Source organism: Patagioenas fasciata, chromosome 16 (assembly GCF_037038585.1).
Source record: "Patagioenas fasciata isolate bPatFas1 chromosome 16, bPatFas1.hap1, whole genome shotgun sequence".
Taxonomy (NCBI): Eukaryota; Metazoa; Chordata; class Aves; order Columbiformes; family Columbidae; genus Patagioenas; species Patagioenas fasciata.
Genome location: NC_092535.1, coordinates 5,206,152 through 5,234,138, shown reverse-complemented (window position 1 = coordinate 5,234,138; position 27,987 = coordinate 5,206,152). Strand labels below are relative to the sequence as shown.

General features: G+C 50.7%; 3 protein-coding genes across 7 annotated transcripts; 2 read left to right on the top strand and 1 right to left on the bottom strand.

Annotated features, from left to right (window-relative positions):
* Positions 1 to 57: 57 nt before the first annotated feature.
* LOC136108429 (oxidative stress-responsive serine-rich protein 1-like) lies at positions 58 to 6,542 on the bottom strand. 5 transcript variants are annotated; one of them, XM_065850204.2, is made up of 5 exons: positions 6,461 to 6,477; positions 4,908 to 4,983; positions 3,440 to 3,554; positions 1,636 to 1,749; positions 58 to 873 (listed from the first exon to the last, which is right to left on the bottom strand). In XM_065850204.2, exons 3-5 carry the CDS (start codon positions 3,514 to 3,516, stop codon positions 180 to 182), a joined length of 885 nt encoding a protein of 294 aa, XP_065706276.1. In that variant the 5' UTR covers positions 3,517 to 3,554; positions 4,908 to 4,983; positions 6,461 to 6,477; the 3' UTR covers positions 58 to 179. The 5 variants fall into 5 exon arrangements, with proteins under 5 accessions (XP_065706276.1, XP_071671702.1, XP_065706280.1 ...); XM_071815601.1 differs by lacking the exon at positions 6,461 to 6,477 and adding an exon at positions 6,334 to 6,453 and having other exon boundaries at positions 4,851 to 4,983; XM_065850208.2 differs by lacking the exon at positions 6,461 to 6,477 and adding an exon at positions 6,334 to 6,453.
* A 43-nt stretch (positions 6,543 to 6,585) lies between these two features.
* LOC136108368 (oxidative stress-responsive serine-rich protein 1-like) lies at positions 6,586 to 11,595 on the top strand. The gene is made up of 4 exons (XM_065850109.2): positions 6,586 to 6,671; positions 7,413 to 7,533; positions 9,189 to 9,299; positions 9,938 to 11,595. The coding sequence occupies exons 2-4, from the start codon at positions 7,457 to 7,459 to the stop codon at positions 10,617 to 10,619; spliced, it is 870 nt and encodes a 289-aa protein (XP_065706181.1). The 5' UTR covers positions 6,586 to 6,671; positions 7,413 to 7,456; the 3' UTR covers positions 10,620 to 11,595.
* Positions 11,596 to 14,672: 3,077 nt separating this feature from the next.
* GDAP1L1 (ganglioside induced differentiation associated protein 1 like 1) lies at positions 14,673 to 27,701 on the top strand. Its single transcript, XM_065850235.2, has 6 exons — positions 14,673 to 15,168; positions 17,720 to 17,912; positions 21,075 to 21,248; positions 23,149 to 23,246; positions 23,414 to 23,528; positions 26,331 to 27,701. The coding sequence occupies exons 1-6, from the start codon at positions 14,989 to 14,991 to the stop codon at positions 26,672 to 26,674; spliced, it is 1,104 nt and encodes a 367-aa protein (XP_065706307.1). The 5' UTR covers positions 14,673 to 14,988; the 3' UTR covers positions 26,675 to 27,701.
* Positions 27,702 to 27,987: the final 286 nt, after the last annotated feature.

The following is a 27,987-nucleotide window of genomic DNA, read 5'->3' as shown; positions in this document are numbered from 1 at the left end:
CTGAAACTATAACACTTAAGCTAAACTGTTTGTCCAGCTTAAATAATGACCATTAGCTAAGATGAGAAGAAGTGTTTTTATTGCAAGCACAGTGAGCAGGGACTGGGTTGCATCTCACATGAGTGTGACGGGGAGCAGATTTAAACCACCCACCCTTCTGTTTCTAGTGCTCGTTGCTGTCAGGTGTACATCATTTCTGCCATGTGAGACATTTTCTTTGGGATATACAGGTAATATTCCATGTATCCTGAAAGATCTTCAATAGTCACATCATCCACAAAGGCCCTGGCTTGCTCAGAGCAAGAGCGTGGAGAACTGGAGGGAGTTCTTGATGGCAAAGCCTGGGACTGGTCCTCAGAAACTGTTCTGCTATCAGGTGCCAGCGGGAGGGTGTTCTGCAAGCCAGAGAATTTGTACACTTCCATATCTTGCCATCGTTTACAATGACAGGCTTTACCTGCACACGCACATGGCTTATTTGTGTTCAGCTTGGACACGGACTGAAAGTCAGAAAGCTCCGAGGTCTTTAGGCTCGCGTTGGATACCACAGCAACGGCAGCTGCAGAGTTCTCCTGCTTGTTCTCTGATGCCAGCGGTGTAACAGAAGCTCCCAAACACTCAACATCAGCTCCCTCCTGGCCAGCATCAGGAGCAGTACTGCATCGTTCGTGTGCACAAGCTTCCTTTGGCACTGGCATCCCAAACCCACTGCTGTCATCTGGGGCATCGAGCTGGCTCTTGTGCGCTAGCTGGTTGCATGTGGAATGTGATTTTGTGCTGCAATGGATAAACTTTGGAGGATGAAGAATTGGAGATTTGGAACGCCTGCGACGCTGGGTTCTCACAACTCCTCTTGAAGGCTTCTTCACAGACCTATCAGGGAAAGATACACCAGTGAAGATTCACTACAAGACTTGTAACCAGATTACAAACACCATTGTGCAAGATCTCTACAGTATATATATTGCATGCAAGGGTTTTAAGCTCAGAGTATTTGTTCAGGGTATTCTGTCACCTTGGAATTTGACTTTGTTCTAGTCAAGCAGCTGTATAAAATATAAAACACCTGAGAAATGAAACTTGAAATTTCATTTTCAGATTTTAAGGTTAGAAAAAAAGATTAGTAAAGCATGTGAGACATGACAAAACAAGCTCTAAGAGAAGGACAAAGCACAAGACAACAGCACAAAACTAATGAAGCACGGCCAAAGGGTTGTTTTTTTTCAGTAGAAGATGAGTGTTAAGTTCTGCATAGACACTCCAGAAAACAATTCTTTATTTTAATCTAGTTCCCAAGGCATATTGACAGTTTCTGCGATGTCAAACAATTACTGAAAGAGATGCTTTTATGGTTGTCTGATTCAAAATCAGCAGTTCACATTTATAGTATGAAACACCTGCAACATCTAGAAAGCTATAGCTGATCAGCATTTCCTTTCACTTCATATAACTGTAAATAAGAATAGGAGCCACATATGAACATAAAAATCTGTAGAGTACTTTAAGTAGTCTCTTTAATAAAGAAAACTTGGGTCCCTTGGGTAGGGGTGTAGCTACTAGAAAACTTGTCTATTTAAAATTCCCTTTCCATGCAGTATCATTTGAAGCAGTCTGATAATCCCAAGCTTCTCTCACCCATGCCACGTGTCCTTGGAAGTACACACAGTCTTAGGTTTGGTATCATCTGCTGCTGTTCTAACCAGTGCTCTTGGACTTGTCCCTTCACCCACAGCGAGAGGAGCAGTAGATCTGTGAAAGAGAGAAAAGTTAATAGCCTAAACCGGTCAGCATTATGAATACCAAAAAGCTTATGAACCTTCTTTCCCAGAAGAGGTGGCGACAAATCACTTACAGTATGTCTTAAAAGACCCACCCACAAAGGCAAACCAAATCAGAAAGTGTTTACATATTCCTATCTCAGAAGCGTGTACAACAGACTCTTTCACCAAACGTGATTCCGTTCTGCAACTGGACTGCAAATCCCAACTCCACAGACCAATGACAAAGCATACACAATGGCCAAATTTCAGTTTCCCGGGAGAGGGGAGGGCAAAACCACCACCACTGAGGAAACATGTCTCTTTTTCCAGAGACAAGTAAGCCATTCTTTCCTAAAAATAAATGTTCTTTGGACACAAACAGACTTTGTTTAATTGAAGAATACTTAGGCCTCTGTCTAGAACATAAGATAAAACTCTTCATACTATTGCAAGTTCAATCACTTGAGCAATAGAGTTGTCAGATCTTCAAGTTCTATTCAAGCCAGGGACCTTAGAAGATTTACTAATTTTTCTGGCACTACAAATTCATACCAAACTCCCATTTTTTCTCTTCACATATTACACCGGGATCCACAAGGAAATAATTTTCCAAATCCTCTATCAAATTGGTTTGTAAACAGGGCCGACTCCCTGCAAAGTGGAAGTGAGTCTCCACACACTGTTCTTTGACAGCTTTAACTGACATTTAATAGAGGCTAAATTATTAGTCAAACACCTGCTATTTTCCATTTAAAGAATAATGAACACAGAGCAGTAAACTGAAGGCCAACAGTAAGAACTCCAAAGTAACTAATGCCTGACTTGGGGGTGGGACTATAGATACTGAAGAAATGCGAGGCACTTGGGTACATTTCTAACAAGCTTAATTATTTAAACGAAAGATGGCTTTAGAAGCCCATCTACTCACCATCTAAGTTCCAAGGTAATTCTCGTTACCACACTGATTTTTACAAGCTGCCTTACCTACACTTTCATTTCCGTCACTAGCATAATTGCATCACTAACAAAACCTTACAGAAACACGGTACTATAAAGTAATATGCAATGGTCAACAGAAGACACGCTGCTTGTGTTCTTCCACCTGGGACAGGGAGGGTAAGTGCCACATGGCAGATCTCCCACAAAACAACACAAAAAGCATTCTTTCCCATTTAGTGATTTGGGTTATAAATAGGATATTTGTAAGTGACATCAATAAAAGTAGTTTGTGTGGGAATCATGCATTGCATCTATCATTCTCCTTTACTGACATGGAAAGAATGCTTCTCTTCTGGGAAAAGATGGGAGTTTATTCTCATGACTCACCTTCAGAGCCATGACAATACACTAACTGCAACAGCAGAGTTTGAGTGCTACACATATAACCTCTGGCAGCCCGATTAATGCCAAAATTCACTTCAAGCATGTTGTCAACTGCTGATTATTGTTAGGTTTGTTTCAAACCTGTCGGGAGCTGACAGCGATCAAACAAATTATAATAAGATTTCTTGAGAAGTGCAGTCTACAGGTGGTGAATTTATTTCAGTTTAACTAGAATGAAGACTTTCAGGGCTCAACCTTTTGGAATTATCTCACTCCTTCAAACTGAACAGCAAGGGCGTTCCCCTCGAGTCCCTTTGTAACATGTTAACTCCGTATCTCCCTGTGGTGTTACTTACGCGGCTGTGTCAACCCTTAGCTTTTTGAATGCTGTCTGCAGGCTTTCCTCTTCTCCGTCCTTAGCTTCTGTTTTCATTATTGGGATGGCCAGAAGTTGACAGTTACCATGTACTGCTACAAGCAGAAAAGAGACATGAATGTAAGAACCTTGTTAAAAACATTAGTTGCCCAGCAGCATCAGAATACACAAAACTAAACTCAAAATAGCACACTGAGCACACAAAGCTGAGGTCATTCTAGTAGAGCGTTTTTGAAAGCTGATTCAGAACAAGCTTTATGATACCCAAGAATGGAACAAACAGTCTCTTGTACAACTGCTTAGGTGAATTAGCAATTTAAAGTTAAATTAAAAAGGAAGTGATTAAAATTATTATTTTTTAACCTATTCTGGCTATCATTTAATCTACCTACAAATGAACTTCAAATCTTTCTAAATTCAATGGTCTTCAGTACCTCACAGTTCTACAATCACATGCACGTCTTACACCAGCCATCCTTCCACTAAAAAATACTCCATAAAGATTTGTTCCCTTAGCAAGGGCTTTGCTTTTGTCAAGCAGAAACCACCAACAGTAGCAAGTCTCAGATCTACACCAGACCACCTCAAGCTCTGTATTTCTTTACGTTGACGTGGCTGATTAGCCCCCTTCATTTAAAGCTTTTGACTTTACAGGGAACGTGCCCATGTGGCAAAAGGACTAACGGGCTGCAGGTGGAGGGAGTTGATCCTTCCCTCCGGTCAGCACTGGGCTCCCCACTAAAGAGACACCGACATGCTGGAGAGAACCCCCTAAGATGACAAAGGGACTGGAGCATCCCTCCTATGAGGAGACCTGGGACTGTTCAGCCTGGAGAAGGCTCGGGGGGATTCTCATTGATGTATATAAACACCTGAAGGGTGGGCACAAAGGGGACAGTGCCAGGCGCTTCCCAGTGGCACCCAGTGACAGGACCAGGGGCTGTGGGCACACACTGAAACACAGGAGGTGCTGTCTGAGCAGAAGGAAACATTTCTTTGCTGTGAGGGTGACTGAGCACGGGCACAGCCTGCCTAGAGACGTTGTGGAGTTTCCCTCCTTGGAGATGTTCAAAAAGCTTGCTGGATGTGGTCCTGGGCAACCAGCTTGGGGTGGTCCAGCCTGAGATGGGGCACAGGACCTCCAGGGTCCCTGCCAATCTCAAATGCTCTGTGATTCTGCATCTTCCCAAAGCTCTAAGAATACATTACTAAGATAATTATTCAAACCCAGCAAATTATAACAGCTCCTGCAACAAGAACACAGAGCACTAACTCCACCTAATAATACAGCAGTAATACCTATATTTGTTCTACTTTTACCAACTAAACACCAGCTATTTTGTATAACGGAAAAGAAGAAGTCTCAGTGAAAAGGGAGGAGCAATCTGAACCTCTACAGCTCAGTTACTTGTGTAGACACAGAGTGGGGATTTCTGTTCCCTCCCCACCTCATTCCACTGGAGGCGGCAGCTCTCCCCGCTGTTGCTCCAGCTGCTTGCTTGGCTGCGATTTCATCCGAACACCCTGTAGTGCAGACAGCTATTATGACACATGCAGGAGGATAAATTTATAATAACACCTTCAAGGCACATGCTGTCCAGTGAGTCAGACAGTAAGTAAACACGAGAGGAGGAAGCTAACACAGAGACTGACAATGTGATGCTCATCTGAGCAAGTTTTCATTCTAGACACTCCCCCAGTTAAATACTGCTGAGCTGGTGAAACATATGGTCCCTACTTCAGAAAGTCGTTTTTCCTTGACCCAAACAAAAGGTTCCTTAAAATTAAAAGCTTAGTCTACAACTTTTCTTTTTAACACCAAACCCCTGTATTATATAACCTTTGCAAGAAAATCACACTAGAACATTGTAAAATCACTGTACATTATTCAAAACATACTACCAGTATTGGACAAAATATTTCATTTTGCTGCCTTCCATCACTGACAGAGTAAACGCTCAAAACAATGCAGAATTCATTCAGATAAAAACCCACTCTGTGATAACTAACTATAAGATTAAGCATTTCAGACACACCAGCCAACTAGCACTGATACAAAATAAAAAATTAATTATTGTGAAAACAACCAAAGTTTAGTGTTGTATCAAAAAACACATGAAAACTTTTGCTCTTTATCTCCTAGGAAAATACAGTCATCCTTTCCCACTTTATTTCCAGCTGTTTCCCGGCAGTACAGGACTATGAATCCAGCCTTGTGCACTGCAAGACACCTGCCGTGACTCACAGAACCATTTTGGTTGGAAAAGACCCTCAAGATCATCGAGTCCAACCATGACTCAATCCCATGTCCCTGAGAACCTCATCTCTGCATCTGTCCAACCCCTCCAGGGCTGGTGACTCCAGCACTGCCCTGGGCAGCCTGTTCCAATGCCCGACAGCCCTTCGGGGAAGAAACTTTTCCCAACGTCCAATCTGAAGTTCCCTTGACACAACTTGAGGCCATTTCCACAGTTGATGAAGTTACGACGGTGCAACAAACCCCGCGTTCGGTTGTACAGACAGGCCCGTAAAAGGCTCCGACGCCCCGAGCCGTTCCCGAAGAACGCCCTGGCAACACGACAGGCACATGGCGCAGGGACCCCGCACACGGAGCAGGGACCCGTGGCCCCCGACTGCCGCCCCATACTGCCCTCCGGCCGCTTCACGGGCTTTCATCCCCCGGTCCGTGCCCGCCCGCAGCCCCGGGGAGCCCCCGACCCCCGTCGTCACCCCCCGCCCCCGAGTCGGGGCCCAGCGCACACCCCGCTCCGGGCCCTGGGCGGGGGAAAGGCCCAGCCGGCGGCGGGGGTGACTCAGCACAAGCCCCGCGCCCCGCCGGGGCTCCCCCAGAACCCTCCGCCCCAGCCAAGGCACCGGCGGCCGCTCCAGGAACCCGCCACGGAGGATCGCGCTGTGGGGACACGACAGCACCAGCCGCAAGGGAACCGCGGAAGGACCGCGGAGGGAAAGGCGGCGCCGCCACCCGCAGTCCCTCACTCACCGCGCTGGCCGGCCCCGCCGCCTCCCGCCGGGCCGCCCGCCGAGCCCCGCCCTGCACCGGAAGCGACGGTGGCCGGACGGGGGCGGGGTTAACGACGACTCTCGCGCACGCGCCCTCGGCAGGGCGGGGGTTCGGCGGGCACGCGCGGGGCGGTGACCTCACTTCCTGTTGTGTTCCGAGCAGCGAGCTCCGCTCGCCAGGCCGGGAGGCGGTGAGTGAGGGACAGGGGGCACGGACACCCAGGGACCGGGCACCCGGGAGCCGGGCACTCCCCACCCCGCCGGGAGAGCCCTCAGCGGCCCTGGGGAGCGGGGAGGCGCGGGGACGGGGCGGGGAGAAGGGGCCGGACGGTGCGGCCGGACGGTGCGGCGGAGCAGAGAGGCCTCCACGGGCCTTCCCGCCCAGTCGGTGAGGAGAGAGAGGCCGCGGGGCAGTTGGCGGAGCCGGGACAGGGCGCGGGTGGCGCGAAACCGCGTCGCGCTGTTTCAGGGGCTTCAGACCCTTCTGGCGGAGACGGGCCCAGGTGACGCGGCAGCGGCGTGTCCGTGTGTCCGCTCCGGCGGCGGTTCCTGCCCCTCGCTGCGGTGTTGGGTTGTCACCCGGGCATGTGCCACAGGGACCAGCCGGCCAAGGCGGCACTGCCCATCTGTCCCTGGCTGTTTGGGCGGTGTCATGCTCACAACTTAAATTGAAGTTATACTACTTGACAAAATACATATCTATATATCTATATGTATGTCTTGTCTGTTCACCCAGTGTGAAAAAGAAGCTTTGTTATTTTTTGATGGAGGCTGTGCTTGTTCTGGGAAGTGTAGAGTTCACAGTGAAGAGTACTGGTCAGAAGGCAGCGGGACTGCCGCAGAAGAACGAGCATTGTTCACGTGTGATTTCAGTTTTGTAGAGACCGTGTGTGTTCAGACCTCAAAATCAAGTTCTAATCTCTTTATTTCAGTCCATTCTGTATGGCACAGCTGGTTACACACTGATAGCTCATCAATGGACTTGGAAGCTAAAGATGAAGAGGAAGAGAGTCTGCAAACAGCTTTCAAAAAGCTGAGAGTGGATGCAGCAGGGTAAGCAAGCAACGAAAAGGACTGTGTAATTTGTCAATTTCTTATTACGTATTTGTAATTGTTTTCCATTATTTTGAATCTCAAAAATAAGTGACACAGTTTGGTAAAAGGTACCTTACTCTCCAAGAGGAGACAGCTGCATCACTTCACATGAAATGCAGTTATAATAGCCATCTAATAGGCAAAGTAATACTTCATTACTGACCAATTTTGACACAATATCCAGCTGAAATTACACAGTGACTGCATGAAAACATGAAATGACTCACCCAAAGCAGTGAACCTGCTCTTAACTGTTCTGGTAGCCGAAGTCACCTTGTGTGATACAGAACGTGTTCATCCATTCATGTAAATGCTGGTGTCTTGAGCCACATTCTCAACCTTTGCTGTAGCGCATCAGGATTTGCTTAGAAAGTGCCCAAAGGGTGTCACCATCGCTTTGCGGTGTGCTGGAGGGCCCAGTCTCACTGGAAATCGTCTGGCTAAATATTAGCACTGATTGTTTCAGATTTTGGGGGTTTTGTAGAGTAAAATGTCTGCAGACATTCATACACAAAAAACTTACTCCAAAACGCGCTGATTATACTGGTAATATGTAGGATAAGTGTCTTCCTTAAAAGTAGGAGTTTAGAAAATCAGGCAGTCTAACATTTTGTGAGATAGTTCACTCGAGATCTTTTGCGAATCCATAGAGAGAAGAGGAAGCTTTGTGTTGATAATTAATGTTATCGTGTTAACTCGCCTCCATAGCCACCAATACTCTGAACTATTGGCTTACTCTGCATGTTAAAATACATTTTTCTTTGCTGCTCGTTTCCTCTACTTCAGGCGATCTTCTGTTTAAACGTGTAGAAAAATAACCATTCTCTAACAAGGAACTATGCTCATTAAACATACCATTTTTGATGTATGACCAGTGACAGACTGTGTGGATTTCTGGTTGATTCCTAACAATATTTTCTTCGGCATAAAAAGATCTTGTTTTCCAGGCATGTGGTTTAAACAGCTCAAGTCTTGTGACTAATGCCTTCAGGTCAACTTTGGGCAGAGTACTTGGGCTATTCTGCTAGAATTTCAGCCCCATTTCCTGTCCTATGTTCCAAATCATACATAGAGCCATGCTAAATACAGATTTGTATGCTGAGGCATTTATGTTTGTTGGACCTCTAAGGCCAGATGTATTTTTCATTCCATGTTTATCTGGGAAATTTAATGAGAAATAAAGTAGTAATCTGCCCTTTGTTGTACCCCATCCGCTGCCCCACTGACTCCTCCCTAGCCTGCTGCTGTGGGTCCCTGACTTCACGTTTGAGATGAGTAGGAGTCCATCCCTAACAGCTATTGTCTGACAAGAACATTTGGAACCCAAATTTACATTCCTGCAGTGTGTCACTTTGGTACAAATAGGACATGACATCAGCCTCTGGGCATTTTGGCCTCCTTTCATTTCATCTCACCTATCTTTAGACACTTGACTGAGGTCATTATAGTAAGAGCAGTTGAATAAATACTTGTGATATACCATTTGTAACCACTGACTAGAGGAAGTCAAGGCTGCAAACTTCCATGTCTCAGCCAAGCACCTGAAGCGAATGGGACAAATCAAGACCTCATGTTCAGGCACCGCTGTAATGTGGCATTCCCTCTTCACTCAGATGTATTGCAGCCCTCTCTGTGTGCGACGGGACGATTCTCAGAACGGCGACAAGAGCAGCCATGGATGGAGCCAAGCACCAGCACGTCTGCTCAAAGGAAGCGTGGCACGGGTAAAACACACCGTTCACCGCACTGGGCCCATGGGTCTGGTTTGAGACATTTAGCACTTGTGTATTGTTTCCAGTGAAAGCTGTTGTTAATTAGTTGTTTCAACACATCTTTTCTCTCCTTTCAGTTACAAAACTTTACCATAACTGTTTGATAATATGTTTTTTAAGGGGTTTTTATCAAAGACTTTAAAACCAATATTGCCTCTTCTTTTAGAAAGGGTACCTGAAATTTTCTTTTCCACTAATTTCCTGAGAAATCCTTTTCTTCAATCTTAGGCCTTTGCAACCCCCTCTCACCTCTTTCCTGGGTTATTTCTTTACTGAAGTATCTGGATATTGAGTGCAATTCTGCCAGCTGCTGTTTGGGATGACAAAGTACCATTTGCTTAACACAGAAGATTTTGGGGGAAGTACCTTTAAAATGGGGCTGTTTGTATGCATCTTTCCTTTGGGGGAGCCCAAATTTCTTCAGACTCCTCCACTGTTCCTCTCAGAGATTTTAAGTGACCAGTCACCTGTTTTTTTCTAAGCAGGAAAAAAAAAAAATGTAAACTGTTTTTGTGGCACACTTTAGAGCTTACTGAGCTTTGGTGCAGATTCTGAAGTTACCTACTTGCTCACCTGTTCCAACCCTGCAGGTGCATACGAAAGCCTTCCAGAGGATCGGCCAGAGCCCCACGTCGCAGGCGCTCCAAGTCCCCTGTCCTGCATCCTCCCAAGTTTACATATTGCAATATGAAAGCCAACGACCAGCTGAAACACAAAACCCAGGCAGACGCAAAGGGTAATATCAGTTCCGACGTTTTTGTTACAGCAGAACACGGTACGAAGGACAGACACGATTCTCACTTTGAGGCCAGCGATGACAGAACTGACCCTTTGGAAGCTTTCACCACTGAAGAGCCTTTGGAGAAGTCAAGAGAAAATCACCCTCCTCTCTCCTCATCCTTTGAAACCAGTTTGCATTCTAGCCAAACCTCGGATTTCCAGTCGTTATCCATGCTGAGCAACGGCAAGCAGTGCCCTTGTACGGACAAGAAATGCCAGTGCAAGCAGTGGCGAACCATGGAGGTGTACTCCTTCTCCGGCTTACGGAGCGTCCTGTCGGAGTGCGAGAAGGCAGTCCTGGGAGTCCATGCCCAGTCTCTTCAGAACAGATCTCCTTGTGGGACAGGCTCATCAGGTTCTCCCAGATCTTGTTCTGAGCAAGCTCGAGCCTTTGTGGATGACGTGACTATTGAAGATCTTTCGGGATACATGGAATATTACTTGTATATTCCCAAGAAAATGTCCCACATGGCAGAAATGATGTACACTTGACTGAAAGCAATAGAGAATCCTGAATTGGAGTTTGTGATAACGGTTGGGTTAAATGCCTTGTCAGTGCCACGCTTTCACTGTTGTGTGTTTGATCAAATGTTTCTTTGCCTCATACAGTTGGTTTTCTAATAAAATGAGAAGTGGAATATAGTTTCTGAGCTTAGTTCTAGAAAGAATGCACTAAAGTCTCTGAATACCTTAACAAAAGCACTGTAGATCAAATGAACTCCCTTTGTTTTTTGGTTTGTGCTGTGGATATTCAAGCTCTGTATGCTGTTTTCATTATGTTTTGGGGAAAAAAAAAAAAAAAAGAAAAAAGCCTTTTAGGTTTTGTTCTGAAATTTTGCAGTGTTTGGAAGGTTCATTCTTAATGTGTCCCAGTACTTAGAGAAATGTTTCATAGCTAGAGCTCTGTCTTCCTCATCCTGCTCTGGAGAGAAGAGTGAGAAGGCGTTCAGTATTTTGGATCGGACGGATCTCTTTTCCTTGAACACTGTCTGGCTCCTTTTTAGTTGGATTGAATTCTGAATGCTTCCTCTTCACAAATTTTTTGGGAGGTGCGGCGTGTGCAGGTGTGTGCTTGGACCCTTTCATCATCTGACAAGCTCCCTCTTAAGCAGTTCTATTTTTCTGTAGATGGGTGAAGCTCTTAGAAGCAAAGATATATTTTGTTATTTGTGCATTACAGATGGAATAATTTAGGGGGCAGTGAAACAGGCCAACAGGGTTTTATAGGCCATGCTGTCTCAGGAGTGGAGATTGTGGAGCCATCTAGACAGGTTGTTTCTGAGTATGCTTGATACACGAAGTGTGGAAATAAAGTAAATGAGATGTGTATCATACAGGCTTTGTGGTGCAGAGCTATAACGTTCCTGCTGGTTGAAAATATTGAAATAAAAAATGTTGTTGCTGAGACTTGCATTAACAAATGTTTGTCAAAACCCAGCAAATTAAAGCCTGAATAATTTGACTTACACTCGTCTCTGCTCATGACCTTTTTTTTTTCTTTTTTGAAGAAAACCAAGCCACTAAATGTCTGCTTTCAGTGTCAGCACACGCTAAACAACTGAGGAAAATACTGCAATTTTTACTTACACTTTAAAAATTATTGGTCAGCAAGCCAAAAAGTCACAAACAGTTGTACAAAAATACTGTGGCAGATGTAGAAACTTGGCCTTGTATTCTCTGCTAGAGAAATCTCAGACATGCTAGATGATAATTGCTGTCTGTAGATTTTATTCTAATAATCCCTAAAATTTACAGTATGGATCCAGGAAGTTCAGATAGAAAGTTCAAATACATCCAAATAAGTTAACATGAGAATACAACTAAAACTGGTCTTTTGCTCTGAAGTGTTGTGCAGCTATTCAGTGTGCACTGTTGGCTTGTACTCTCACATTAGATCTAGTTGATTTCTCAATTTTTGGGGGCTAGTACTTTACATCTCCTTCCTTTCACCTTCTTCTTCCAGCACTATCCTGCAGACCCACACACACAGTTTTGGTTTTCTTCACGTTCCCTCCTCCTCCAGTCAGTAAATCTGGTACAATACATACTTTGCTTTTAAACTTAGATGTTTCTAGGTATTCACTAGGCTGCCACTAACTTCACATTGCTCAGGCACTTTCTCTGGGAACTCCTGCAGAACACAATTAGCTTGATTGACGAGCATCAGCACTCAGCTTCTGAAGTGCCCCACTACTGCTCCAGACTGCCACCATACCTGCCCCAGCCAGCCTGGGACCTTTTTTACTGTCCAGGGATGCTTTAGGATGGGTCCCCAATCGATCTGTAGAAGAATACGTCTAAAATTTTCTGAGAATGCACCAGTGGGCTTGTAGTGCCCCCAAGACTTTCCTCAGCTCAGATCCCAACTCTACTTTCTACCTCAGCAGATCCAGGTTGGGGTTTTTCAGTAGCTCCCCTGCACCCCCAGCACTTCACAAGTTATTTGCGTGTCCTGTTTCAGGACTAATTCAATTGAAGCAGGATGCAGAAGGGCACTCTGGATCAATGACATTTATTTCTCACTTTACAGAAGCCAAACCAAGTCCCAGCTAAGCTTTACATTGGCAGACGATGAATCAGGCCACCGGGGGGGTGTGGAGGGGAAATCAATGGAGCTGATTCCACCCTCTCCTTCTAAAACAAGGAAGCTGCTTCTGTGCCTGCAAAGTCCTGCGATCAGCTCCGTCCACCTGCTCTTTCCCCTCTAACATTTCAATCAGCTCTGAGATGAGATGCCCCAGATTGCTTATTCCCAAAGTGCCAGCACCCACAATCATGCCCCGATGGCACCCTCTGCCAGGGCTCTGCTGATGCCACTGAGTCCAGCTGCACAGCATCCTGTGGGGCAACCCAGCATCGTCCCCTTCCACAGGCAGGAACGCTGGGGACAAGAGCTGGGAATGATCAAGGTCACTCAAGGTCAGGACACCCCTGAAGGGGACTGGCACCAGTCCTGCCCCTCAAGCTTTGCTCAGTTTGGGAAGCCCAAACCCAGCTAAATAAATAAGCACCTCCAGAGGCAACCCATACCTGCAGGACCCAGAGGGACGCAGCAACTTGTCATTTTTTATTCCCAACGGCACAACATTCATTCATCACAAAATATACCACTAGATGGGGCCTTCTAGACAGCAATCCACAGGAGAGAATGGCTTTTGCGTGATCAAGCTGCTCCTTTCCTAAACCCAAAGGTGTCTTATTCCAGTGAAAGGAGTCCCCAGAGATGCTTCTTGGGGAGCGCAGTCTCTCCTGCACAGCATGGGCAGGAGCAGAGGCTGCAGCACAGGGCAGGACAGCACCAAGCAATGGAACCAGCGCTTTGATCAAAGCCCCGTTTGCTCTAAGTTTGCAGCAGCACAGGCCCCTGACCTGACAGTGCAGCCCCAAAGCAAAGGCCAAGCAAGAGCCTTTCCCTGCGGGTGTCCCCAAGGCCAGTGCAGGGTCTCCAGCAGCACTAGGGGAGCCCTGGGCTGGGGAGGGAAGATGGTTTTGGGGGCTGCTGCCTGCAGAGGAGGAGGGTCCCAGCCTCACTCCTCCACCATCATACCCCTGCATGTCCTCGGGAGCAGGACATCACAACATCAAAGAATCATTTTCATTTCCCAACCCTCGGAAAATAGCTCCTTTCACTATGTTCCTGCAGCCAGGTACCAGTTTGGCCCTGCTCCCTCCCAGCATTCAAAGCGTGCCTCAGTTTCCCCACTTGAACCAGCTCTTCCAAACCCTCCTGTTTCCCTCCATATCTGCGACAACCTCACCAGCTCCAGCGCAGGTGTAGATGGGAGCACTGCATGGAGGAGCCACATTTGCACCCAGAACCCTCTCACAGCCCCAAGACCAAGCCTGCAGACCTCTCTCCTCTGTCTTCTCCACAACTTGCCGCTATGATCCCCAAACCAGGCTGGTTTTATCTCCCAGAACTGACAACTGGTCCCATGCATGGGAAATTATCTCAGGCTGCCAGATTTCCACAGATAAAGTGTGATGAAACCAAGTGTCATAAGGCACAGGCTCATGTGTCCAGGTCACTGTGTCTAGAAATGTGTCAGCTGCCTATGAGCATTTGTCTGCAAACCTCTGGGTGATGTTCATAGCACCCAGAGAGCAGCAGCTTCAGAAGCCTGAGCACATTCCAAGCAGTGGAAATCCAGCTGGTTTGCAATTGCAACACACCTTGCTAATTCTGGAAATGACCCCCAGCCCTGCCTGCTTTGGTGCAGGAGGGCTCATCCAGTTTGGCCTGGCATCATGGGGCTCTGGTACACACCAAGAATTCCTGGGCTTTACCCCGGTACAGGCTGCACAACAACAATGAGGCAGTAATTAATCTGTGCTCTACAAAAAAAACCTCTGAATACTTTTAAAGAGCCATTTCTGCTCCTTTCCACCAAGGTTGCAAGGCAGGCAAGACACCTGCCAGGCATTTTAAAGCCACGATCCACCAACGTAGCTTATTTGTTATATATGTGCCATATCTAAGCCACTCAAAATAAAATTGTCATCTCTGCCGCAAAATATTCCTAGGGAGCCGCAGGGGTTGGAGCTGCCCCGGATTGCTGAGCAGGCAGGCAGGCAGGCAGCAGGAGCCTCGGCTGCGGACTCGCCTATTGAAGCGATGCCTGCACGTTTCCGTGGGAGCCCCGCCACGAGTGGGGACGGGCTGCGATTTCACACACGGCACCGCCACCGCGGCCACCATCCTCTCCCGTGACCCCCGGCGCCCACCGCCCCACGCTGCCCACCCCGACCCGGGAGATGGATGGAGCTGCCCCGGGAGTGATGCTGCTGGCGGGAGCCCATGTGATGCTGGGCTAGCGCCGCTCGCTGCCTCGTCCCTCTCCCCGCTCGCTCACAGGCTGTCATGGCGACTCCCAATAATGTTACTCCCACCAACTGCAGCTGGTGGCCCATCTCGGCGCTGGAGAACGATGCAGGGAAATCCACGGAGGGGGAGGAAAACCAGGACCCGACAGACCCCGCTCTCAAATCCCAGGACAGACTGGTTTTGTATCACTGGACCCAGTCCTTCAGCTCACAAAAGGTAAAAATAATAATCACCCGGCCGGTTTCCCAGGGCAGAATCACCCCCAGTCCCCAGGGCATTCCCTTGCCTGGGGGATGGATGCACTCTCGGGGGAGCAAGGGGCTGGTCCCCAGGGCTAGCGAGGGGAGTAGCGTGTGGCCGGGCAGCTCTTTGTACCTGAGGTTCTGCGTTTTAACAGCATCCACCTGGGGAGGGGATGGAGATAAGGGGGGGCTCAGCCAAATTCTGCTTTTGCTTTGGGGTCACGGCTTGCACCGGCAGCCGCCAAGGCTTTGTGCTGGCTCACAACCCCGCTCCGGCGTGGCTGGGAGCGCAGACAAAGGCTGAGCCAGGCCCGGGACCACCCTGCTGTCGGGATGGGGGGGGCAGCCCCCAAACCGGGCTCGTTCCATGGAGCGGACCCTGGCACGCAGCAATTTACCCCTGACATTGCAGCAGCGCCCTGGAAATCCCATTTCTGGGCTGCCTCAGTGAGAAATCACATTTTCCAGGCACTAGTAAATGCTCATTTTGCAGCACAGCACATGTGTAACAAACCTGACCTTCTCCTCCCAGCCCCAACCCCCTCCATTATTCCCACACCATAAATCTGACATGGGGAATGGGCTATTTGGAGGGGTGGGGGGAACACAAAATTCCCCCAGTGCAAGGGTTCCCTTGAGCCCATCAGGGAGGCCAGGGACAGATGTTTGTCCCTGCTCACAGGCACAAAGAACCGGGAGGGTGCCCAATGCAGCAGGGTGGCTGCACATGGCCTCTGCTGGCAGCGGGTGACTAACGGGATTCTGATCTGCACCGGCGACGGACGCTCGCACCCGGTTCCCCACCTTGTGCTGGGCTCTCTGTCATTTTTTGTCTTGCTTGTTCGGCCACCAGCAGCAGGGAGACAGCAGTTCAGACACCTCTGGTATGGGGTTTCCTACAACCAGCCTCACTTCTGCGAGGCTGGGGACAGAACAGGGCACACTTAGAGCCACTGCCCCCGGCACTGCTTCCAGCTTCAGTTTTGGGGTCACTTGCAAGGAAAGAGCATTTACTGGAAGGTGACAGAGACCGAGCTGGTGTGACGAACAGGGCAGGGTGGGGAATGGCAGGGGTTGCACGGGACCCCCGTGCAGAGGAGTTTTGCTCAGATCCAGTTGTGGGTGAAGCTTTTCCTGCTCAGAACCACCCCCCACGGTGCTGGGGCTGTTTGTGGGAAGAATCCCGAGCCCCAACCAGGATCTGGCCCTCCCTGCAAGGGATTTTTGGAGTTTTACAGCCAGCATTGGGTTATACACAAGACGCCTCATTGCAGCCGTGCCGGCACTGCAGGGACCAGTTGAGGGGTCCAAGCATGTTTCATTGTCCCTGGCTGGGACCCCTCCTTGGGGTGCTGGCAGGGGCTCCCCTCACCCATAGGCACCAGGGTTACCCCAGAAGCTGAGCCCTCCTGCCAGACCTTCAGCCTCAGCTCTTGATGACAAAACAGGGACACTTGGAGAGTTTGGGGTCAGATGCCCTGGGTGGTCCTGCCTGGGGTTTATCCATCAGCTGGGAGGAAAAGGCCAAGAGCAAGCTGCAGCTGTGGGAGCCAGGATTTTCCTTGTTTGACTTTAAAAGAAAAAAATTAATTTGCCAGCCCTGTAAATAATTAATGACTAATTCCCCAGAAACTCTGAAGTACTCATAGAAATGCTTATATTTGTTAAGCTATATTTTTAGCTGCTGTTAGCTGGAGGAAAACAAGCACTTTCACCTCATTCAGCAGTTCTGTAAAACACGGCTGCTCACGGTCCCACCAAGGGTTTGGTTTTTTGTTTTGTTTTTTTCCTATTTGACACACTTAGTTCATAACAGTCAGGTTTTTATAACCCAGAGGCCTAAAATGCAACCCCTGAGTGCACATTCAGCACCATCTGGAGCGATGCCCATGGGCCAGTGGCCACATGGAGCAGGAGGGATGCCATGCAGCCTGCTTGAAACCCCTACACAAAAGGGAGCATTCTCCCTGCTCAAAGCACAGCTGGTAAAGCCAGAGAACACCTTCAAGTGCAGGACATACCTGAGTTAGCATCCAGGCTTCTTTCAGCCAGGCAGTAGCACCTACTGGGTGTAAAGCATAGCATTGCTGCAGCCTCTGCTTCCTCCTCTTCCTCCCCAGATGTGTGCTGGGACCCATATCAGCATCCCTGATCCCCCCCAGCTGGGGAGCTGCTGCCTCGCTCCACCTGCTGCCAAGGGCTGGGCTCTCAGCCCTCCAACCCCTCTGCCTGTCACAGGGGCCACCAGCTACCAGAGGGAGGGTGGTCCATGATCCCACAAAGTTAGGATGGGTTTGGGTCTCCCCCGTTCGCTGGGAAGGGAAATCCTCACTTGGCTGCCCGGATTTTGCAGTTGCCCCGTGCCAGGGGCTGCTTGGCTGCTTGCAGGATGAGTGCGTGTCGTGGCACATCGCTGTGCTGAAGCAGGGGAGGGCCAGGGAAGTGCGATGCGGTGATGGTGGTGTGGCTCTCGGGGTCAGATCGGTGCATGGGGCTGAGCCTTTTCTCCCCGTCTCTTGCCCCAGGTGCGGCTGGTGATCGCGGAGAAGGGGCTGCCCTGCGAGGAGCGGGACGTCAGCATGCCCCTGATGGAGCACAAGGAGCCCTGGTTCATGCGCCTCAACCTGGGGGAGGAGGTGCCTGTCATCATCCACAGGGACAACATCATCAGCGATTACAACCAGATCATTGACTACATGGAGAAGAATTTCACAGGAGGTAAGAGGGGGGTGAGGTCTGTCATGGGGTAAATTTGGGTCTAATCCAGATGCTGCTTGCTAAATTCACCAACTTTGTCCTTCAAAGTTTCAGCTTTATCCCAGAAGAGCAGCAAGCCACGAGCACACACCAAACTTTAACATTTTTCCATGAAAATGAAGGTTTCCCGGCAGAAATCCCCAAATGTCCCTTAGAAGTGCTCCTAGGGGGACCTGGAAGGTGTAGCTAGGTCCTTTCTTTTTCTGCCTTGGAGGCCACCCTCCCAAATTCGACCGTTTTCCCCCATCCCCATGGTGTGTAGTGACATGTCACCAGAGCCACCAGACATCTCACCATGGGCATGGCCCATGGAAATACTTCTAGGTTTGGCCACCTTTCTACTTTGGCCTCAAGTGCAAAAACCTCAGTAACTCCCATAAGTGACTCCACAAGGGAAGATGGGTTTGAGCTGGGTGCTGCTGCCCTCGTTTCCTTCCTCAATGAGCCCAGTGCCACCAGCCATGGGCAGGGGACCCCACTGTCCCCCACCCCGTGCCACCTCTTTAGAGTCAAAGAAAGCCAGCGTTGCTGGGGACCATGGGAGGATGATGTGACACAAAGCCAGAGGAAGGGACAGCCGGGAGAGGGAAGCTGTATTTCCCCTGGAGCAGGGCTGCAGTCAGCGGCTGGTCGAGCTCAGCACACCAGGATGCTGAGACGGCACTCGAAGGCAGCTGTTTGCATGGCTGCTGTGGCAAAGAGCCACCCCTGACATCTCGCGTCCCTTCACCCTCATGTCCCCCAGACCTGCGGGCTGTCAGGCTGGGATGCTCCGCTGGGGAGGCTTCAAAGCTGAGCAGAGAGCTCAGACTGTGTCATCACGATGTTCACCCCAGCATCCATCCCCCTTGCAACAGAGACATCAAAAACATCTCAAAATAGCTCCCAAAGCAAGGGCGTCTTGCCAGCTCAGCTGCTGTCCTCTCCCGGCCCCGTCGGGAGTGCTGCTCAGCAGAGACGCGATGCTCGCTCCCTGGCAGGGTGGTGGGGATGGGGTGGGTCAGGAGGAGCCCATCCTGGCAGTGGCTTCCAGGGAATGGCAGCCACTTTCCTGCTCAGTGGCAGCACTGGGGCCAAGGGACAGTGGGGAGCATCAATTCATTCGTCCTCTGGTCCCCATGCCACTTTGCCCGGTCTCTGCGAAGGGCAGGTGGTCCGGCATATGTGACAACAGGCCGTCCCCGGCAGGAGGGTGACACAGTGCTGCCTGTGTGCTGGGAAAGTCCTGACACTGAGATTTTCCAGCCAGGTGCAATTTCTTACATTTTCACTGAGGAATGGAGATGAGAGCCTGGAGCATCCCTCCCTGCTGCCCCCAGCCATCACCCCCCAACACTGGCTGGCAAAAGCATGACCAGGGTGCTGCAGGCTTGGTCTGAGGAGAATCGCCCACCTGGCAGAAACCTGCAGAGCTTGAAAATGCCTTGATAATGAGGTGTATTCACTGAGTTCCTGGGCTGGGAGCACGGCCTTATTCAGCTGCTTACACACAACCGGAGGGGCAGCTGGCATTAAAGGGTGGTGTGATGAGCAGTGACTTTTTTTTCCCACGAAAAAAGCAGTGAATAGCGCCAATAAGCCACCTTTGAAGGTGCTTCTCACTAGGGCACAGCCCATCTGTGCCAAGAAACCACTGGTTGGCTGGTGCTAGTGCATCGCAAAGCCTGGGCAAGGGGCTTTCCAAGGGCTGCACCCCAGCCCTCTTGCAGAGCCTCCCCCATCCCACTTTTGCACAACTGATCACTTGCTGACTAAATACAACAGCCACCCATATGTGCAGCTCTGCTGTGGCACGCAGAAGCAGAGCAAGCACTGTCCCACCAAAAAACCCTCCCTGGGACGCGCTGAAGGACAACGGCTGGCAGCCAGCAGGCTGCTATTTCATTGTGGTCGCTCCGTCTTGCTGCTGGACGGGGTGGTTGCTCTGGATGTACTGGTTTCCAGCCTTGGCACCAGCCCATTAGGTGCTGGCCAGGAGCCCTATGGAAGAAGCACACAGGCTATGGGTTGGTTATTATTATTTCATTGAGCCGGTGGCTTTTTCTCAGATGGAAAACCCCTGCCTGGCCCAGGGCAGGGCGAGCTGTGTCTCTGCTGGGCATCGTCAGGCTGTGCCCGCAGCCTCGCTCCTGCTGCTGGCAGTGGGGGCAGGCAGAACTGTCATTAAGGGCCCTTAATTAAGGAGCCGTGTTGGCTTTGTCTCCCCAAGTCCTTCTGCCGATGTACCCTTAACTCAGCCTGGGATGCTGGTGTGCAGTGAGCCCTGCACTGCGGATGGCATGTGGGCAACCAGCTTTACTGAGTCCTGGTTGTAAATCTACTCACTACCTATTAACTGCTGTCTGCAAATGCCATAAACATTTATGATCTCATAAAAAAAATGAACCTGATATTCTTGGGGGACATGAGCAACATTTCACTTCTTGTGGTGTCATCTGCCTTGTATTTTGAGCTGAAAGTGTAATAAAAAGAGCACGATGCAAACTGCCATCCGTGGCAGATGAATAAAACCCGACAAGGTGAGGAGGAGCAGAGCCGGCTGGGCCGAGGGACACTCCTACAGCTGAGGGACCGGCTAAGCGTGGAGGGAAGATGTACTCGGCTCCTTTGGTCATCTGCTCCCTGATTACCCCTTTTAAGTGGGATTTTCAAGGAAGCCAGAGATTTAGGTGCTTCATTGCCACTGATGTACCAAGTGTGTAACTCCGAAGATTCCAAATTCAGATCCCTGTGTTTCACCCGTTTTCTGCAGAACGGAAAGATTTTGTTCCCCTTCTGAGAGAAGTGAAACTGCAGTGTACAAATTGAGGGGCTGCAGAGGCGAAGGGCTTGCTGCATGGAGCTCCTGGGGACACAGGGGCTGCGGGGATCGGTGACACCATGTGTAACGCCCCTGTGTCCTGTGGATTTGCCCATCTCTGGCACAGGCTGGACACGGTCCTGCTTGGGATGAGCAGAAGGGAGGGAGCAGAGCTGAGTGTGGGGTCCAGTTTTGAGTTAATGCTCCACCACAGCCAGCCCAGCTCCGAGATCGCTCAAGCTAGGACCGCTCACTGCTGTCCACGCAGGCTGACAAGCCACTAACCAGCGTCCCGCTAACAACTTTCCCCTTTGCCCTGGCAGAAAACGTCACCCAGCTGATCCCTGAGCCAGGCAGCGTCCTGCACTCGCGGGTGCTGCAGTACCGGGAGCTGCTGGACTCGCTGCCCATGGACGCCTACACGCACGGCTGCATCCTGCACCCCGAGCTCACCACCGACTCCATGATCCCAAAGTACGCGACCGCTGAGATCCGCAGTAAGTCGCCTCTCCAGCAGCGCTGCCCAGGGCTGGCGTCAGTGGGACATCCTCCCCAGCCCTTCCTTTAGGCTCGGCTTAGCTCCACAGCCTGGGCAGCCACCCTGCTCACCTCCCCTTTCCACCAATGCAGGGGCAGAGCTGGGAAATGGCAAAGCATGGCTAATTTGGGAGATACAGCCACTCTGTAGAGGCTTCCTAACCCCATGACCCATGGATGCTTCTTGCCCAGCTCTTTCTGGGGCACATGAATTTGCTCCCCTCTGCCTCCGATGGCTGTAAAGGCAAAGATGGGTGAGCACAGCCAGGCTGAGTTGCAGCTGGTGGATGAATCGGCACAAGACTGTGTACCTGACCTTCAAGCGCTCATGAAACATTGACGATGCTTAATATAACTCAATGGCAAGGATTGCTCCTGGAGAGAGTCCATTGCCAGAAAAGAGACCTTGTCAGGAGAGCATTGGTGTGCCCCACGTCTCTCCCATCCCAAGCAGCGCCCATAACAAACACTGTTTCCCCCACTGTCCCTTCAGCTGCCTGAGTCGCAGATGGTCCCTCTGAAATGTGATGCACTCAGCCACAAAGAGAAAAAGGCTGTTCCTGAGGTGTATCTCATGATCTGTCCTGGCTCAGCTGGCACCCTGCACAGGCAGATGTCTCCACACCCTGAACATCACCTGCCCACCCAGAGCCTGTCCTGTACCCAAAGGGTGCTGCTGCGATGGCTTCAGAGCCTCCTGCCTCACATCACTATCCCAGCACTCTGCCGAGGTCTTAAAAATATCTCCCTGTCCAAACATCCTCACTGGTGGCATTTTTCCCCAACCACCACGAAGGAGGGTCTGTGGGCAGATTTGGGGGTGCCCCATGCCAGCAGTGCCCTTGTCCCCAGCACATCCCCTATGCCCAGACGATGGTTGGGCTGTCCCATTGCAGTGGGTGCCAAGGCAAATCCACACGGTTGAGTCCCAAGGAGGGGGTGAACCACGGGCCAGAGTCTCTCAAAGGGAACAGGGGAATGGAACCAAGGTGATATCCAGGTTTCGCTCCAAGTCAGAGCTCCAGGAAAGCCAGCTGGGAGCCTCAGCAAGCATGAGCTTCAAGGCTCATAGTGGAGAACAGGGAGCTTCACCATTTTGTGGCCAGGTACAGCCCGCTGCTGGCTGCCACCCCAGCCAGCCCTGGCACCTCCTGCACAAACGTGTCAGCAGAGCCAAGCCCTTGTTGGAGGGAACAAGGAGGGAGAGACAGATGGTCCCTGGCAGGAAAAGATTAGCCCAGCTTCGGGTAATTTATCTCGTCCCTAAGGTGTTACTCTGCATCTTGTTTTATCTTCTTTTATCTACTCAGCTCCCTCGCACAAAGCCCTTTGCATCCTCCCCATGCCCTGGGAGGGAGGAGTGTGGGCATCTCTCCCGATCTTGCGATGGGCTCCACACTACCAAATTGCATCCCTGGGTGCTGAGCGGGGGTACGACAGCTTCATTTGGGAGGGAGCTTCCCCTCCCATGCTGCTCCACATGCACCCATGTGTGGGCAACCAGCCTGGACATCCCAAAGGATTGACCTGCTGGGGATAGAGCTGCAGGAACCAGCTTCTGGGGAAACTCAGGGATGTCCTTAAAACAAGAAGAGACAGAAAGAGACAGAGATCTGCTGGCAGCTCTAATATAAATCCAGCAGAGGAAGGGAGAGGGTGCAGTGTCCCAACTACCTGCCCCTATAGTGGCACGGTGGCAGCAATCAATTAATTTGGCCCAATTTAGCTCTCCAGGGTGTTTTTCTTGGTGCCACAACATTATTTCACCTACAGGACAGGCTGCTTTTCTACTAGACACAAGATCATCCCTCCCCCTGCCAAACACAGCCCCCCCCAGCCTTGCTGTTTGTCTCCCCCCAGGGCACTTAGCTAATGTCAGCACAGATCTGATGAAGCTGGACCATGAAGAGGAGCCACAGCTATCAGAGCCCTACCTCTCCAAGCAGAAGAAGCTCATGGTAAGTGGGCCAAAGCCACACACATCTTTGTTGGTGGGGGGGATGTGACCCACAGACCTGCCACGGGCACCTGGTGCCTCCTGTCCCTGTGTGGTTGCAGGGACACGTGTCCGTCCGTCCATCTGTCCAGCCATCTGTCCCCCATCCTAACCCCACTCTCCACCCAGGCGAAGATCCTGGAGCATGACAATGTGAACTACTTGAAGAAGATCCTTGGTGAGCTGGGGATGGTGCTGGACCAGATTGAGGCTGAGCTGGAGAAGAGGAAATTGGAGTATGAAGGTAGGTGCTGGGCTGTGTTTATGGGATGTTTTTCCAGACGAGGATGAGGTGCAATGCCAAGAACAGCCAATGGCTTTGCGCCTGATGACTATCCCCCATAGGGAAACAACTCGCGGGGCTTGGACTGCCAGTGGGCTCTCCTGCTTTTGGGTGCACTGATGCCATTGCAGCTGTGGTCTTACCTCCAGGAAACCACCCCTGCTTTGGGGAACCCCCACACTCCTTTCCACAGGGGACAGTGAGACTCCTGTCCTCATGGTTGCTCTCTGGGAGCTCCAAAGTCATCACATGGCAGTGACAGATTGCCTCTGCCCCAACAAGGGGCTGCCAGTCACTGGTGCCCTGGCTGGCTCAGGAAAGAGCAGGCTGGCCCTGCGCTCTTGCACCATGAGTAGCACAGACTGACTAACGCACAGGGCTGAGGACGTGTCCCACAGGCCGGTGTCCCCCAGTGATGGGGCAGTGGCACATCCCAGCAGAGCATGGGCAGGGAAACCTGATGGGGATTTGCGGAGCCCTGGGAGGGTGGGAGTTTTTAAAGTACCTGCGTCAAACACCAGCGGGTGGGGGAGAGTGACACGAGCCATCCCTGACATCAAATACACGCTGCTGGGTGCCTGCCGAGAGCCACCCCAGCACACTGGCAGACAGGGATGCTTGGGCACAGCTGGGCATCGCTTGTCCTGCCGTCACCTCTGGATGACGCTGTCATCCTCCCGTCACTGCCGCTGGGAGGGTTCGTGACCCTGGCCCCGGGAGGGCTGGCAGCTGCCAGCATCGTGGTGCCAGGTCCGGAGCCAACCCAGACAGAGTTAATCAGGGGACGACCCCACAGCTGCCCCCACCCTCGGGGCCAGCCTGGGCCTCAGGGAGCCGTGCGTCACGCTTGGGGTCGCACCAAAGGGCTCTTGAAAGTGCCAGGGTCGGGGATTTGCTGAGTGCCCTGGTATGTTCACAGCAGCATCCCCTGTTGTCCTAATTGCCTCCAATGAACACCCTCATTAACTGATCCGAGAGCTGGGGTGGCTCAGCAGAATTCAGCCTAATGAGGTGCCCTCAGAGAACATTCCTGGTGCCTGGAGCAGAGGGGTGGCTGCTCCGCTGCCTTCAGTCCTTGCTCCTGCCCTCTGCCCTGGCCCCTCAACTCTCCTTGCTGCACCCCTGGCCAGGCTGGGATCTTGGCTGCAGGTACAAGCACCCGCCCTCTGGCAAGGTCCCAGGAGCCGCAGTGCAGCAGCTCTCCTCCCACGCAGCCCAGGCTGCCAGCCCGACGCGCAGCCGTGCAGGCAGGAGGAGCGTGGGAGATGCTGCAGGAGCACAGGGTAACCCCTGCCACGGGCACCCCCTTAGGCTGGGACAGGCTGGTCTGAGTGGGGCAGCTGCAGATGTGAATGGGACAAGTCGCCCTTGCCCAAACTTCTGCCCCAGGGCACCCAGAGCTGGGCCCTGACCACAGCAGCGGGTGCAAACCCAGAGCCAGGAGGGGCAGGGCTGGATCACAGCTCCCTCCCCAAATCACCATCCTCACATGGGCTTTCTCCTTCACCCACGGCAGCATCCACGAGTGAGGCAGGGACCCCAGCCCTGCTTCCCTTACCTCTGAGCCAGAGCATCCTCAGGGTCACCAGAACATCCCCACAATTCATTAGTCACTGAAAATATTTATTGACTAATTAGGCACAGGCAATCTGTCCACTTGGGCTGTGCCTCTAGCAGGATTAGGCAGTCTGCCAAGCGGCTACAAATGAGGGCTGCTAATTACCAGTAATTCCCCTGGCCTGGCCCCGCGGGCAGCCCAGCAGCACCAGTGCCTGCACAGGGGCACAGGAAAGGTGCTGGTGTTTCCACCCACCCCTCCCCAAAATAACAGCCACAGGGCAGTGGAAGAGCTCCCAAATCAATAATTTGGTGCAAAGTTGGGGGCTCAGGCTGGATTGGGCCAGGTTTTGTGCCCTGTTTACTGTTCTTCCTTATGTGTGACTCCCTCAGCAACCTCCCAGCCCTGGTCCTCAGTACTGAAAGGGCATCGGGGGATGTTTAACACTATCCTGTCCCGAGCCCTCTTCTTCCAGCCTGACAACAGCTTGTTTCATTCCTGGACATCTCCCTGTTGAGGTTATTTCCAGGGTCACCCCTCATCAGGGGCTGCTAATGCTTTGGTGCCTGTCCTGACACTGAGTTCTGCCTCCCCCAAAAACCTGGCTCCCGGCAGGGACCTGCTGCTGGTTTTGGTGTCCTGGAGCAGGGTCCCTGGTGCAGGAGAGGCGACAGAGGCAGGACACAGGGAGAACAGCCAGACCAGGCCCCCAAATGGTTTTGATTCCTGAGGATTTCTCACATCCCTAAAATAGGACAAGTTAACATGACACTCCTGAAACAGCTCCTGGTGCAGCCGAGGACAAACACTGCTGCCCTCCCTGAGCACAGCTGAGGGGTCATTGCACCACATCTCCCTTCAAGGGTGGCCAAGGGCTCTTTTCCAAGGATCTCCTGGGTACAGGAGGATGCCATCTCCTCCTGCTCTAGACTTGGGAGAGAGGCAACAGAGCCATTTTGCACACAGCAGTTTGTATCTGCACATGTGCTATAAATAATCATCTCATTTTCCCAGCTCTGTGGCCCCACTTATCCTCCATTACACAGCCTGGTCAACGGGGTCTGATCTCTTGACACATCAGAGAGCTGAGAAAAGACACACCAGGCCCAACGCTCCTGCCTTCATGGCTCTTTTGAGCAAGCCTTTATGTGCCCACCCAGGCGTTTCTTCTTACCTCACCCGCTCTGTCACTCGTCTCTCTCCAGGGCAGAAATGTGAACTTTGGCTCTGCGGATGCGTCTTTACTTTGGCCGATGTCTTGTTAGGAGCTACCCTGCACCGCCTCAAGTTTCTAGGACTCTCTAAGAAATATTGGGAAGACGGCAGCAGACCTAACCTACAGTCCTTCTTCGACAGGATACAAAAACGCTTCGCCTTCAGGAAAGTTTTGGGAGACATACATACCACGCTCCTCTCCGCCGTGGTACCCAATGCCTTCAGGCTGGTCAAGCGGAAACCTCCCTCCTTCTTCGGAGCCTCCTTCCTGATGGGATCTCTGGGAGGAATGGGATACTTTGCTTATTGGTACTTAAAGAAAAAATACATCTAGTGCTGGCTGCTTGGTGTTTAGTTTGGTGTCTCTGTGCTGTGTGAAATTATGATGAAGCCTCAGTAACTGTAATGAAATTTGAAGCAAGGTAATGAATAATTATATTGTTTAATGTAACATTCCATAGTCTAGAAGTAGAAATGTATTCTGCAAGGAAATAAGACAACAACAACAACAAGCGTCAAATTGTAAACGCCTTTTTTAGGTTTAAGTATTTGACTCCAGCTCAGGGGTTCACGGGCTCAGCTGTGCCCACTGGGAAGCGACGCTGCCTCTGGCTCCCGTGGGGGAGACGGGAACCCCGGGAAGTTTCCCAAAGTCTGAGTTAACTAACGGGACTTGGATATTCGGTCCTGTATGTCTGTGTTTCCAAATTGTTCACCGGCCACATTTCACACATGCGGGTAGCGGGGACTGTCCTCTCCTAGAAGGTGTTGTGTTGTCGTGCTCGGAGGCTTTCCTGGGAGCCGGGTGCAGTAGCTGGTCACAGTCAAGGTGGATTTGCGTTCTTCAAGTATCCATTTTTTAAATTATTTTCATTACAAGGAATATTTTTTATTGAGCTGCTCTTAGAATGTATCCACTTTCTACGTCTGGTTTTGGTGGGCTTTTTTTTAAAGAATGTCTGTCTTTAACTGCTGCACTTTTTTCCTGAGATAAATCATTTTGACTTCCATCCTGAATTTTGGCACATGAAGGAGATTATTGTTTCAAGCCTTTTGGCTCTGTCTCTTGAGTTTTCTTTCATGGATTTGCAAAGCACCTTTCACAGACGGAGCATATCTGGACTCTGAAAAAGTACAACCATTTTCAGAACTGTTCAGCACCTTCCTGAAGCCACTTTGGCTTCTTCCATTGGGGGCATTTTTCTTGTCATTTCCTCGCTGTGTGTTTTCTTAGAGACACTTTGCACAGAATCACATTGATGACTTTCTTGTGCCTTTTGCATGTTGGAAAGAATAATGGGCCTCACTGCTACTCATGCTTTGAAAACTAAGATCCTCAATAAACCATATGGGAGGAGTAATGGCTTCACATTTCTAAATGTGTCCAACATCCTTCTAGTCTTATCCCAAAGCATGTCCATGGGCAGAGGGGTGTGCAGGTGCTTTAAGCTTTTTCTCATGTACTGCATCAGTATAAAGCTTGCATGGAAACACTATGTATTCCTCTTCCAAGGCACTCAGTTCTGTAAGGCTCAGCCTGCTAGGATCTCCTCCGACTGGTTTTCCAAGTGCTACGGTGATCCCCAGCGAGTAATTCTGCATTTCTAGGCTCAGGAATGTATGCCAAGCATGGCTGAAGCAATACGA